The 14721-nt window shown below is 40.4% G+C and overlaps 3 protein-coding genes across 8 annotated transcripts; 1 reads left to right on the forward strand and 2 right to left on the reverse strand.

Annotated features, from left to right (window-relative positions):
- Positions 1-258: 258 nt before the first annotated feature.
- LOC105695170 (thioredoxin domain-containing protein 11) lies at positions 259-5599 on the reverse strand. Its single transcript, XM_012416518.2, has 10 exons — positions 5061-5599; positions 4503-4713; positions 4177-4422; positions 3808-4014; positions 3534-3731; positions 2938-3452; positions 2534-2840; positions 2194-2421; positions 1914-2107; positions 259-1619 (listed from the first exon to the last, which is right to left on the reverse strand). The coding sequence occupies exons 1-10, from the start codon at positions 5297-5299 to the stop codon at positions 1115-1117; spliced, it is 2850 nt and encodes a 949-aa protein (XP_012271941.1). The 5' UTR covers positions 5300-5599; the 3' UTR covers positions 259-1114.
- Positions 5600-5919: 320 nt separating this feature from the next.
- Positions 5920-12040, forward strand: LOC105695160 (vacuolar protein sorting-associated protein 18 homolog). The gene is made up of 18 exons (XM_012416497.2): positions 5920-6537; positions 6618-6801; positions 6901-7058; positions 7148-7324; positions 8037-8238; positions 8335-8456; positions 8541-8756; positions 8857-8973; positions 9083-9195; positions 9266-9377; positions 9557-9739; positions 9841-10158; positions 10223-10358; positions 10478-10699; positions 10789-10940; positions 11039-11136; positions 11257-11565; positions 11690-12040. Exons 1-18 carry the CDS (start codon positions 6457-6459, stop codon positions 11751-11753), a joined length of 2964 nt encoding a protein of 987 aa, XP_012271920.1. The 5' UTR covers positions 5920-6456; the 3' UTR covers positions 11754-12040.
- A 52-nt stretch (positions 12041-12092) lies between these two features.
- LOC105695161 (putative 3-methyladenine DNA glycosylase) lies at positions 12093-14588 on the reverse strand. 6 transcript variants are annotated; one of them, XM_012416499.2, is made up of 6 exons: positions 14184-14373; positions 13965-14119; positions 13780-13906; positions 13513-13719; positions 13210-13419; positions 12093-12516 (listed from the first exon to the last, which is right to left on the reverse strand). In XM_012416499.2, the coding sequence occupies exons 1-6, from the start codon at positions 14263-14265 to the stop codon at positions 12125-12127; spliced, it is 1173 nt and encodes a 390-aa protein (XP_012271922.1). In that variant the 5' UTR covers positions 14266-14373; the 3' UTR covers positions 12093-12124. The 6 variants fall into 6 exon arrangements, with proteins under 6 accessions (XP_012271922.1, XP_012271923.1, XP_012271925.1 ...); XM_012416500.1 differs by lacking the exons at positions 12093-12516; positions 14184-14373 and adding exons at positions 12547-13030; positions 14453-14588; XM_012416502.1 differs by lacking the exon at positions 12093-12516 and adding an exon at positions 12547-13030 and having other exon boundaries at positions 14268-14373.
- Between the last annotated feature and the right edge of the window lie 133 nt (positions 14589-14721).

The following is a 14721-nucleotide window of genomic DNA, read 5'->3' on the forward strand; positions in this document are numbered from 1 at the left end:
TCACTTTACTGAGAATTATCATGCCGCTGCGAATCAAGTGCCCAGCCCATGAATAAACGTGGTGCGTGACGATGAATGACTAACGCGTGGCCGCAATTTAACCCACACGCGTATATACTCAGGTATTCGCGATGCGCGATTTATCAGATTTGAAAATCCCGCTGCGGCGCATCGAGAGGTTGCGCGCGCCTCCGAAGCGCGAGGTTCAAAACTCCGAATTGAAACGAACCTTGCTCGCGTTAAAAGTCAAATCGCGTGTTCAAGGCAGGATAAATCGCTATTTATAATTACACACCAGCCTACAAATCTTCTTTCTTACTGTACATTATAGCGCATTCGTCAACGTGTATGTACACTGATATACAGAAAGGAGTTCCAGAGGACCGTGGAACACCCGTCTAAAGAACATAATGAAGGATTTAAGACAAGGTTAGAATTCCTCGAGTAGAGTAGAACCAAGAGAAACCTAAGGCGAACCTTTCGATGCCATAGGAAAGACTCATTGTAATGTTCTTTCTTATCGCAGCCTAGTGTTCGTAGCTCCACACCTTAGGTCGACGGCGTACGGTGCTTCAGAGGTAGTGTCATGAATATTAAAGAGGTTCCGATGACTAATTCAATCATGGAGTCAACAACTGTTTCCACGAAACGCGGCCGTGGGAGGCTAACGGGTTACGGTTAATTCGACTTGCCTCCGAATAGTTGGAGATAGAAAAATATACCAGCTTAAGGACTCAGCTACTTTCCTATGTCGACACTAGAGTACCTTCGTTTTCTCTCTTGCCTTCATAAGATTTCTCTTCGATGTCCTTTAAGAGGAAATTTCTTGAAACTCAGAGAAAAAGGTATCAGTTGATTTTTTACTTGCTGCATAAGACAGCGAAAGCTTCTTACTGATAACGAGGGAAGAGAGTTGGAAAAATGAAAAATCAGAGGATCTTGTTTAAATGAAAGGCTTTGGATACTTTCCTCCCTGACTTTCAATGAGAAAAGCTTGTCCGGTGTAAGTCGACGAGTGAATCTCACGCATTGATAAAAATCCCAGTGAACCCTCCTTCGGTGAATCAAAGAGCAGCCAACAAACAAATCTATGCCACTCCAAGTGCACCGTATATCACAATTCGTCCTTGAGGGATTTATCCTCGTTAGCGATAGATTCTTCACTTTTCACACCTTTTTCAAGGTCATTCAGAGATTTTACCCTTTTTCCATTCGCCTCGAGACTCGCCAGGCTCTTGTAGTACCGGCTGTACTTCCTACGGAGGGACTGTACAATCTTCTCTTCCTTCCGCAGGTCTTTTACCGATCCCAGAATTAGGTGCACCTCTCTCACGTGCTCCAATTGTCTGAGAACGATTCTTCGTCTACTCGCTGCATCGCTCGTGCGGATCGTAACGCGCATTAGTTTCCTGTGATGCCGCAGCAGGTCTCCGATCGCATCCAGGCAGACCTTACGGATGTGGGCTATACAGTCATCAGGAAACTGATCGGCTCCATGGTGACACACATTGATGAGAGCCTCCACTTGAGAATCTCCCTCCAGATTTGCTAGGACGAAACGAAACAGGTTTTGCACAGTGACGGGTGAAGAGTGCGGAAACACTGTACTGTCGCTCTTCCTAAAATAGAGAAAAGAAACTATTTCGGTATTAAAAAGAACATCCTATCATTGATGTGCCGTATTTAGTGTTTTCTGCTAACAAATTAAAATTGAAGACTTATTCGAGCGATTTCTGATAACAATAGGTTATGGTGACAACTTGTTGCCTTGGTTGAGATCTTTGAGGTTAGAACAAGTAACCATTGAAAGCAATGTACTCTCTAAGATGCTCTACTTGTAGACAATTGCGTTCTCGGACTTTTCTTTTCTTAAAATACGCACTGAGTAGAAATTAATGTCATGGAATAGTTACCCTTTTGCAGGGAAGAAAAGTATCGATGGATACCGATTCATACTGTATTCCCAAGGTAGGTCATTATTCTCCCCATCGATTCTAACGAATCTAAGGTGGTCCATCTTGGACAAAAAGTGGGCTACAATTAAATACACGTGGGCAATAGCACTACAAAATGCACAATAAGGGGTGTGATACATCACTACAACATCCTGCAAAAAATAATAATTCCTTGTTATGATCATTTGATGGAATAATCAATTAACATTAGCCTTATTAATTGGTAATGGCGAAATACCTGGGTAGGATCTAAAACAGTCTCCAAAAAAGTCCTTGTTGTCAACTCCGGGATACAGATGGCTGTATCACTGTTCTTACACTTGTCGTTTTTCATGTGTTTATCAACATTCTGCCTGACTTCGGCAGATCGCAGGGTTCGTCTGAGCAAACCTTCGGTATAATTGTTAATAATTGATATCAAAGAGTACCTGCTTAAATCGCCCTCCATCACGTACTGACTTTCCTGCTGTGGAACGAAATCTCAAATAATAATCTACTTTCCTTTAAATGATCGATAACTTAGTCACTTTATCATAAAATAACTTTTACTAGCTCAAAGTAAATTCAATGATACTCACAAGGGAATCCACAATAACCACGGCAGTCTTGTCTCGTCTCTTCGACACATTGATGCCAAGTCCTTCCGCGAATGGAAAGTAATAGAGACTGTCTAACGCGATTAGAGCGAGTGTCTTATTAACTTTAGTCACTGCGGAGGAAAAGTTAATTATCGGATGGTTAGGTGAATCGTTGGGAAACACCGGTGGATGATAGTCGTTCCCAGCAAGTAACATTCTGCACTCTTCCTTGACATAATAATCCTTCATGGCACTTGACGAAAGAGGATCATTCTCTCCGCTCATCAGGGACGTTGTATATCTGTCACTAAGAAGTAAAGAAACTATTTAAAGAGAAGTCAGTCACTCTAGTTTTAAAACTGTTATAATACATTGAACCGTTAAAAATATTCAAGTTTCCGCACCTCTTTGCATCAAGCCTTTGTTCAGGTTCATTTACTACAAGTCGATCGTTATTGCAGCAAAAGTCAACAACGTTATGTTGATCTCCTCTCAAAGGAGATATGGTGAACACATCCTTCTCCTTGCAGACGTCGAATAAATTTTCAGAAACACTACCAGCATCGCTGTTAGGAACAATATTGATGGGCCTATCACTCGGCACAGGGCTCCGAGCCCAAGAGTCACTGACACCGCACATAGAGAGTGGCCCTAAAGTTGGGACATCTGCCTTACACAACAGACACTTGTTGATCACAACATTGGCACAGCAACTATCATTGATCCACTGTTGAATGGACACACTGATACGCGGTTCCACCTGCCGCGTTCTACTTTTATTTAACATCTCTAGACATGTCTTGCTCCTTGCCCGATGTCCCTCCCTGGCCTGAAGACGATTCTGCTCTAACATGGAAACTACACCGCTTAGAATAGAATCATTTGCTGAGTTATAATATCGCAGACCTATTTCCCGCATCTGGAACACAAAAAGTAGATAAATAAAAACTCTAAGAGAGTTTCTTGGCAATTGTAACTTTGCAGTAAGACTTATTCATACCAGGTTGTAATTATAGTTCTCCCGATGGAGGGGATTCCTTGGAGTAAACAGAAAGAGGACTGGCCCATCTCGTACATACGAAGAGATGGTCCAGGATTTCCCGCCGGGAGGCTGTATCCATAACGTGGGTTGGTGAACAGCTCCATTGACCCAGATTAGTAAGTTATCCGCAGTCCAGGCATAATTTCCTGGATAACTCTGTGTGATATAAACGTTGTAATTAATACACAGTGAAATACTGTGATTACATGTTCATGATGCCAGAAGAACTTACCAGAAATTCGTTCCAGATGAGCAACCTTGCAGAAGGGAATTTCGTGATGGAATAATCTCTTTGCGCTGACTTGGCATCGGTAACCACCGCAAATGCCAATTCTCTGTTAGGGTCGGTTTGTAGGGAACGAACTGCTGCCTTGTAGAACTCTTTATACCCTTGGGCTCTGGCTGGTCCCATGAAATTGAAAAATCCTAGTAGCACAGCCTGCATGAATCAAAAGTGCAATCGCAGCACTGTATATGTGCATCATTGTTGCTCATTCTATGGTATAGTATCATAGATTCTAGATTTGATTATTTAATTTTGTTTATTTTATTGATAAACAAAATTAGAGAGTGTTCTCAGAGGTGAATTCCTTATACTTACATCGTGATCCAGAAAAAGTTGCACAAGCTGGTTCTTGTTCGTCAATCTGTGAACGGGCTTCAAGACTGCAGCGAGGAACCTTATCATATATGGCGCAGTCGGAATGCCCTTGTACTTAAAATTAGAGTCAGTGGACAGGTACAGCATTAGCACCGGATAGGCCAGAATCTTAATGTTCTGTTTCTTTGCAGTCGCTTGCCGGCACTGCGAGCCTGGATGCCAGCAATTGATGGCGACAAAGCACACCTGCGATTGCATTAACAAAATCATACATTCGTGCACATTTCTTTCCCTGTACTACAGACCAAAGTTTAAGCCATTCCCACCTGTGCATGATAATATCTCGCCACAGCTTCAAATTCATGCTTGACTGACTGCGACTCCGCGTCCCAAGGAGCGTAATACATTACAAAGCTAACATCAGCATCGGCGATCCTCTCCCATGCCGCCTCCAAGTGCCCTTCATAGAAGTCCAATACCGTGGAACTCCGATCAAAGAAGGGCCGCGCCGTAGGTGGTTTGGATACTTTCGGTGGTCTAAACAAACATATAATCATCAACAACACTTCCTTGATAAACCAAACTATGGAAACACGTCGTTCCGAACAGACTATCGCATTCACGACAGGTAACTCCAGAAAATTCTCTCTTGATCTTTAAGATCACGAGTTAGACTCGTGATCTCAATTTCGGATAATAAACATTATCCTGTTCTGCAAGCATCTTTCCTCACCAATTCAACCGATTTTGAAAACTTTCGCAGATCTCTTGGGACGGGATTTTACCGAGCTACTATGTACGTGAAGAGGTTAACCTCGAAAGAAACTCGTAATCTATTTTCGCGATTGCTTCTCTGGAGATTGGAGATAACCTCAAAAACTTACGGGTTAGTGAGCGCAGCAAGGGCTGTGAAAAGCAGCGCGAACACGAAGGTCAGGTCCCTGGCGTAGAGGAACATTTTTCCAATCAGTCGTTCCTCCACGGAGGACCTTGTCTCGAGGCCGGGTGCCACGTCGCAATTTTCTGGGTCTGACGTCGCGCGGACCTCGAGTCGGTCCGCGGTATCATCGGAGTCTCCCGGGCTCGACGGAGCCTCCTCGCGCTCGTCGCCGGGCTCTGGCATCCTCCGGGGCCGACCTGCATTACCGGGGCCGGTTCCCGGTCACGAAGAAGCGCAGCCGACGCGAGTCCACCCACCGACTCGCCCCCTTGTGACTTCCAACGGCTTCCGCGGACACGGACGGACTTAACCTCGAAACCAGATTACTCACGTTTGCGCGCACTCATCCATGGCTCCCCGCATTCCCCGTATTTACCAGCATTTCGACGAGTTTACGAGATTAGGTGCGATAAGTCCGGTCAAGTCCGGTGACTTGGTGACCCCCGATCACGAACCGCAACTGACATTCCGTCTTCCTGCCGAATGGAGAAACTTTAAATGGCGCCAGACACGTGGTTACGACCATGGCCACTGTCGGTAAAGATTTACGTCGTAGTATGTATACCCGTTTCGTCATAAGTCCGGTAGGATATGAAATATTGGAACCTGTAGCATCCTCTCGCACTGGACATATAGTTTGCGGCAAAGACGCTACTTTCGAGTTCATACGGATTTTTTCACATATGAAAAGATTCGCGTGAAAAATTTCACATCGTTGCGAAGTCGCGCAGTGGTCAACGTTTGAATGTGTATACGGAAATAAGAACGTTTCCATCGTACTCGAAATTCGGGATTTATACGGTCCGGACTCAAGTTCGTTCTATAACTGGAGTTAATCGAAGTTTAACTGGTTATGACCGATTTAAACTTCGGTTAACTCGAATTGTGGAATTCTGACGTTATTGGATATAATGCATAGTAAAGGCGTTCCAGGCAACCCATAGTATTAAAGATTGGTTTTTAACCTAGATAATTTTTTTATTGCATGGTTATCTACGGAGCATAACCTCAGTTGCTTTGACCAGCTGTAGCGAAGCCAAATGTCATGATGAATTGTTATGTACAACCAGTTGTTAGGTAGTCATTGTTCTTTGATGCAATGGATGACACAATGTGTTAGAGTTGTCAAAGTTAAATGCTGCTTTGTAGAAATTTCGGACAGTATGCTTCTGTTCTTAGCCAGTACGAATTTCCAGTGGCTTCAGTCTTTCAAAATCTATTTTAATATGTGTTAAATACTCGAGAGAGAAGATCGTGAAAAGTAAATTATTAAAGGGACATATAGAAACGTTCTATAGAGTTATTTAGAAACATCGTTTACTCTGCGTTCCTCTTGAGCAATGACTTCGATATTCGATCAGTACGAGCAAGCTTCGCAGAGGTCGAAACAGACCCATCCACCTCCGGTTCGACCTGATATCGTAAGTGGCATTGTAAATTAAGTGTACTATTTTACAGAAATTAGTTTTGTCTATTGAGGTATCATCGAATCATCTTTCAGAGTACTGCAGGCTTTATACAGATGAAGCTGCAGGATGACGGTCCCATATTCATTAAACAGAAGGTCAATTTTCGACCGTCGGATAAAATCAGGCATCTAGTTACAAGCAATAACTTTATTGCGATTGCTATGACAGATAATATTCTATTAAGAATTGATATGAAGCAGCCAGACAAAAAGGAAGGTACGATTTTCATGTACTATCTGCGTAATTATAAATTAAAGGAAATCCAGATTTTTAATTTTAATTTAATATTTTTTAATATCACGTGTTTGATTTCAGAGATTAATATTTCCAAATATGCGACAAACATGAGGCTTTCAGGACTTTACATGGATCCACTTGGTCATCATTTGTTGCTGACCTTTGTACCAAAAGAAGGAGATAATCCTCCAGCAGAGCTCTATTATTTACATAGGAAAACTACAAAATTAAAGCCAGTAATGTTTACTTTAATTGGCATTGAATTAAATTATTTTATGAATAAGAAGAGAAAGACTACTTTTTTCTTTTTTTTATTCATCGACAGGCTGGAAAATTTAAGGGTCACGAAATAACTGCTGTCGGATGGAACTTTGCAAACACCTCCGAAACAACTTCTGGGCCAATTTTACTGGGAACGTCAACTGGTCTCATCTTTGAGACTGAAATTGGAATAGAGGGAGAGAAGATATTCAATACTAGCTTGGAACAATATTGGCGGCAGGTAAGTTAATCCTTAATATTAATAAATTACTATTCCAGTGTTATATATGATCCAAGTAAAAGAATCTAGATCGTAACTGACAAACAACCTAAACCTTTCAATCGAGAACTTGTAGATACAAATTGTTATGGTTTATTGCAATTAATTACTAACAAATATATATGGTCTTTGGAAGATAAACATAGGATTTAATTTGCAATCAAGTAAATATTTATTTTGACATGATTAAATCATTATTATGGTCCAGATTATTTTGATATTTGATCAGATGCAATGCTGGATAGATCAGAGTTAATGACAAGTATTTTCCTCATCGTACCATTCCTTCATTCTTAAGCTTCCAAATTATCTGCCGATATATGGTACAAAGGACGTAGAAGGCTTGGTGAGTCCAACAGAGAATAAACTTCTTTACTCGCATGTCCGGAATGTTTATTCTGAAGCAATTGTACCTAGACTTTTGAGATTATCATTTCCAGTTTGCCACTTTTGTTTATTCTGTCTTAAACAAACACTATATTCAATAGTATCATCGAATTGGAATATGTTTTAGCTTAATGGAACGAAACATCACATTGTGTCAAGTGAAAAGTTAGTAGCATTATTGATTGATTTTATTTTCATGTTGTCGACTCACTACCAAATCACCACCACTTCATGCTGACAATAAATAGTACCACACGTTGAAATTAATAACTTCGAGTGTATACAGGTGTTTGACATTGGGAAGCAGAGTAGACCACCGATCACTGGTTTGGAGTTTCACAGACTGCCATCAAAGGTCCCAAAGACCGATAGATACATCGTCATCGTGACAACTTTAATTCGGATCTACCAGTACATTGGCACAGTGTCGAACCCTGATGAGAAACCGCTTCTGCAACAGATTTTTAATAAATATTTAAACGCCAAAGGTGAGTGTACAAGCACAAGTAATTTAATTAATATGCAGAGTGACCATACAATATTAAGATGCGTACCTAATCAGGAAATTAAATTGGCTTTCAAAGAATGCTTCACACAGTTGGAAAGCTCCTTACCGTACTCGAGAATGCAGTGTTATTATCCACAGCCTAGAGTTTTGCCAAAGTCCTTCGGTTGGTTGACGGAAACTGGAATTCTTTATGCCGAGGTACTTTCATATAGTGCTTGCTTTTATAAGAAGTTCTACATTGTCTTTTTTGGAAGTTATGCGATTCACTTTGATGCTTCACAGATCAATCCTGAAACCGATCCAGACAATGTTCTGGTGAACCAACAAATGTTAAACTGTCCGGTCATAAGTTTAATTGGAACTAGTTCGAGCTTAAAGCCATCGGTTCCACTGGCTTTTGTCCTGACAGAATTTCATGCATTGCTGCTTTATGTGGATCATGTAAAAGGTGTTTCCCTTTTAAATCAAGAACTCATATTCGAGGACATCTACAATGAGGTAAAATTGTTATTTAGAAATTATAAATGGTACCGGAAGGCTTTCGCTTTATAATTGAATATTTCGTAAATGTTAACACTTATTGAATGTTGTTTTCTAGCCCCTTGGAAAACTAATAAATATTACGAAGGATCCTATTACTGGTTGCATTTGGGCCTATAGTCAATCCGCTGTTTTTAAATACAAGGTGACGAAGGAGGACCGAAACGTTTGGCAGGTGAATTTACGAGCTAAGAAACTGTCACCAACTTTTTTTAATCACTGGTAAAAATGATTCCTTTTCGAGATAGTTTTAAAATTTGGAATTTTTACTACGTCTTGTACAGATTTATGCAGACAAAGGGGAGTTTGAACTGGCCAAGCAATATTGCAAGGATAATCCTGCCCATTTGGACCAAGTGCTGGTGAAGCAGGCAGAAATGCTTTTTAAAAATAAAGAGTGAGAAGGAAAGATACATTATGCGTTGCTCTGAAGATTTGAAAAGTGTAACGATAGCTTTTTTTCTCAGGTTCGAGAAGAGTGCCATGATCTACGCAGACACACATTCATCCTTTGAGGAGATATCATTGAAGTTTCTTCAGAAATCTCAAGTGGAGGCTCTAAAAACATTCCTTAAAAAGGTAAAGAAATTAGTATATAATTATTTCAATTAAGTATAATAGATGTCAATTATTTACGTGGTAGTTCATTCTATTGCTACGTTGTTTCGAAGAAAGTGTCTTGGTAAAAATTCGGAATTGTATTTAATATTTTTTCCTTTTATTGGTGAAATTTCAAGGACCAATGTTCTTTCTTCCAGAAATTGGAGGGCCTTAAACCGCAAGATAAAACACAGATTACCATGATCGTCGTATGGGTTATCGAACTTTTCATGAACCAAATGGGTTTGCTCCGCAACCAGCAGACTTCACATCTGCACAATTCTCAATACATCGAGCTACAGAAACAATTCGATAGTTTCCTCGCCATTCCGAAAGTTGAGGTTATTAGGATATTTTAAAATGTTTACACAATCCTTCTCACCACCTAGTGTACATCAATGCAGAAATTAAAATTAATCAAGTGGACCTACCATGATTTTAGGAGTGCGTCAGGAGGAATCGTAGCACTATTTACGATTTGGTGGCCAGCCATGGTGACAAGGACAATTTAATTCGCCTGACGATCGTGCATCACAATTACGAGGAGGTCATACGCCAGCATTTGTACAAGAATAATTATCTGGAAGCTCTGGAAGTCCTGCAGAGTCAGAAGAACAAGGAGCTCTTTTATCAGTTCAGTGGAACTTTGCTTCAGGAGCTGCCGAAGCCTACGGTGGCTGCTCTGATTTCTCAGAAATCTCTGTTAAAGCCTTCAAAGCTTCTCCCAGCTCTGGTTTCCTGCACTGGCGACGAGAAACATGTAAGCTATTGTATATGAATTTGTTTCAAGTATATTTTATAGATGCGTTTATTTTATTTTCCAGGCAACAGAGGTAATAAGGTACCTGGAGTTCTGTGTCTACAAACAAGGATGTCAGGAGCAGGCCATTCACAATTTTCTGTTGTCCCTCTATGCTAGACACAAGCAAGACGAGATGATGCGATATATCAGTTCGCAGGGTATTTACTTACTTGGTTAATGCAATTTTATGTAGTGCAGTTCTTTGTCATTTAATGTTTAAAAAAATATGATACTTAATTTACACTCAGTTTAACAGGTATAATTATAATTTTTCAAGGCCAGGATGTAACAATTGTACACTACGATGTACATTATGCCCTTCGTCTCTGTCAAGAGACAGGCTTGACCGAAGCCTGTGTACAACTCTCCGCTCTCTTGGGACTGTGGACCACTGCGGTAGACCTGGCACTGACAATCAGCGTAGATTTGGCTAAGCAGATCGCAGCCATGCCTTCTCACCATGATGACGAGTTAAGAAAGAAACTGTGGCTGAAAATAGGTAATGCAAATTGCATTATGAAGAAAGTATCGTCGAACAATGGGATTTAAGTTAGAACTCAAGTGTGATCTGGTTACTTCGATTCACAGCGGAGCATGTGGTAAGGGAGAGAGATGACATCGAGCAAGCGATGGAGTTCCTTCAGCAGTGTGATCTGGTTCGCATCGAAGACATCCTGCCATTTTTCTCCGACTTTGTGACCATCGACCACTTCAAAGACGCGATCTGCAATTCTCTGCAAGTGAGAGCGCATTTATTTTAAAGTAGAGCAGAAATTGAATCGTTACACTCCAGTTCCGGAGCCAGAACTCTATGTATCTTCGTTTATCTTAACTCCAGGAGTACAATAAGCATATTCAAGACCTCAAGGAGGAGATGGAGGAGGCAACGAAAGCTGCAGAACTGATCAGGAAAGAGATTCAGTCGTTTCGAAACAGGTAAAATTGAATAATGGATGCTTCGAAGGAATTCAATCAACAGGTCAAACTTGTCGAATAAAGGTTTATTTGTTTACTTCCTTGTTTGATTATTTTCGTGATGATTAAACGTGTTTATAGGTGCACGTACGTTCACGCGAGGGACACTTGCAATGCCTGCGAGGTGCAATTACTCCTGCGACCGTTCTACGTGTTCCCCTGTGGCCATAGGTTTCACAGCGATTGCCTTGTTGCTGCTCTAATACCGATGCTGTCTACCGAGCAACAGACCACATTGGCTGACTTGCAACGACAACTCATTTCAGATTCCAAACCTGAGGAAAATGCATCGGCTAGACTGGAATCGCAGAGTACAAAAGACAAAGTCAAAGCTCAGATCGATGACTTGGTTGCTTCGGAGTGTCTTTACTGCGGAGAACTCATGATCGAGTGAGTTTTAGTATACATTTTATGAACGCGTTTATATAAATGTCACATTTATTGTATGAACATTTACCTTTTGCGTCATACTTTAGAGATTATGTTACGAGAAATATAAATAACGTGTCCACAGATCAATTGACAAGCCATTCATAGAAGAAGAGGATTACGAGAGGGTAATGAAGGAGTGGGCATAAGCAATGTTCCATTGGAAATGGGACGATGGAACCTGAAATATTGATAACTTGTGCAATTTTAAGGTACAATAGACACTGTGCTGCTTATTTCCATTAGATCGTCGCATCTAAGAGGAGAAACTGCTAGGTTCGATGCAACCACGGTAAGAATGTCCGAAGGCAAAGCAGCGTTTGTCTCTGTAACAGCTCGAAGTAATATGTACAGTTTATGTAAATCTAATATCAATGTATTTCGTACACCGCGTGTTTATTTATATCGAGTAAACAATGCATGACATAAAGTGTAATACTGTTTTTGTTTCACTTGATCTCCTGATATAGAAAGTTATTAACCTTTAAACACATCATCGATAGTCTACATTTTATGCGAATTATTTTTCAACGAGGCATGCTTCGGCTTTCTTATCACGTTTGCTGACGGATTTGTTCCCATATATGTAATATCTGAGGGGCTTCTTGGCCCATTCCGGTCCGGCACTGTCAATTCCTATTCTAGGACAGCGGACAATCTTAATTTCCTGTTCTTGGGAGAAGTCCTCGACCCACAGACCCCGCCACGAGCACATTGAATACTTATTGTGGGTTTTGTCAAGACTGAAGGCCATGCAGAGTTTGGATGGACCATTGCACAGCTCGTGAGGCTGGAACTCCTTCGTAGCCTTTGTTGAGGCTTTCGACTTGGACTTGGCTTTGCGATGGTTTGCCATGTGCTCGATGCCTTCGAGGGGTTCGACACCTCTCAGCAGCACTGCAGCACCGTCACCTGGAATCTTATCGAAGCCCTTTACACATTGCTTGGGCATACATAGACATGTTTTAACTCATTTGTTTCTTGGTGAAGGGATCAATCAGTGTACGTTCACTTTAAAAATGTAATTTGTAAGCTCGATCTTCGTAAGGAATATCTCTTTGACTGACGCAGGCATTGCCTAAGATGTAAAATCGCGAGAGATTGATCTCGTAAGCCTCTTCGGAGGGAGGAATTCCCACTCGAGGAGCTGACACTATGGTTACTGATTTATAGAGTAAGTCTCTTTCTAGCCAAATCTCGGTACTAGATTGCAATTCTTTCCCGTTTAAAGCGTCCCTTTCGATAAAGAAGGCTGTGCAAAGCTTAAATGGGTCGTTGCAAAGCTCAGTAGAATCTATGGTGCCGACATCTTGCACCATTTCTTTCTCCTGTCTGTCAACTTTCAGCCGAGTGTTTCGAAGTAGTTCCATATATTGGAGGTTACATATCGGCTCTACCGCTCGAACCAGTACATATGTTCCAGGCTCTACATACATTGCATAATTCAGACTACATTTCAGAAGCTTTAAATATTAAATTGGAAAATTCTTTAAGAATAAAAAGTTATTATCCATTTACTTTATTTTAAGCCATTTGGAAATGCAGTCTGAACGTCAGAAAGTTTCTAGAAAAATTTAACAACTGTCAAAGACAAAGGGTACTCACCCTGACACGATATGTTGAAGCAGTGATACATCCCATAAGTAAGGTAAACGTATATTGTTCCTGGCTGCATGTACATCGGTAAGTTTCTAGGAGTAACTCTATTTAGGTATGATTGTGAGGCCTTGTCTACACCTCCTAAGTAACTTTCAGTCTCGACAATTCTTCCTTTAAGGATCGTGCCATTCTCAAGGCGACGAACCAACACTCTTCCTAAAAGTAATAGAATTAGAGTTACTGCATAGGAAAAAAGTTGTTTGAACTAGGAAAGTTTAAGAATCGTAGACTTAAGAAAGCTAAGAATACCGAGTAAATTCTGAGCCAGCTCTTCGCAAGGAATGTCGTAAAATGAAAGCGGAAGCCTTAAGGAACTTAGTTGCTTCTCTGTATTTGTTATTGGTGGATCTTCCAATTGCTTTAATTCTTTTTTCATTGTCTCTAAATCGACGACTGCTCGTGGTCTGCCTTTTACAGTTAAAACGTTTGGCTTGAAGTCTTCATTCCTTGAGTCTCCTATAAGTTAACAGTGATTAAAACAAATTCTAGTAATTTGTTCTCCTATCCGTTACATACTTTCCTGCAAAAGTTTTTTAAGTTTTAATTTTTTCTTCGAAGTGGTTTCATCATTCATGAGAGTTTTTATGTTTTTATCTTCATGGTTTCCTTGTTGATCTGCGAGTCTGTCCTGTGTATTGTCTTCCTGTAATACGAAAATGTTTGTTAGAAGAATTTACAAAAGGCTGTGACAATGTCATTACATTTTCTGGCTGTTTTTCAATAGATGCCCCTTTGGGTAGTTTATTGTTAACATCATTGCTAGCTTTGTTGCTTCTTAAGGCAAGTCTCGTTCGCTTCATCGTTGTCTCCGACAGTGATTTAAAATAAGGTAGGTTCTGTCTCGTTTGTTGAAAAACTGCAAGTCAAATACAAATAAACAATCTTAATCTGTAACCGTCAAAAAAGGATGACATTCTCACCAACATAAACAATCTCCACGGGTTTAAAGTTATTCATCCAAGAAATGCCGAACCTTAATAATACCATGCTCGAATTAAACATACAAATCCATTTTTTTTAATGGCATCTTGGAAACCGCCACTAAAAATCCGAACAAAATGAATGAACTAAAACTCTTCAGTTTTTGAGAAACCGACGTTTCCGTTAGAAGATCCCAGCAACTAGTCAGAATAATGTCATTTTCAAAAAAGTAATACCACTGTTTTTCACAATTTCCTTTTTTTCTTACCAAAAATTTACATCTCATTTGATGAATATATAAAATCACTGACGGTAATTGGCATTTGTAAATAATTCAACACGGCTTGAAGTTCATTTCTAAAGAAAATAAATAAAAGTGGGTCCTTTGACGCAATAGTAACCGACTTCGCCTTAGGATGGTATTACTAGTCATTTAATTGGAGGTTGTATTCGAATGACGCGCCATTTTTTCGATTCGATTCCGCAGAGAGTAGCGTCATCTCGTGGAATTATTTTCAGTACAAAAAATTGACTTCA

Source organism: Orussus abietinus, unplaced genomic scaffold, assembly GCF_000612105.2.
Source record: "Orussus abietinus isolate OABI.00-Male unplaced genomic scaffold, Oabi_2.0 scaffold35, whole genome shotgun sequence".
NCBI lineage: Eukaryota > Metazoa > Arthropoda > Insecta > Hymenoptera > Orussidae > Orussus > Orussus abietinus.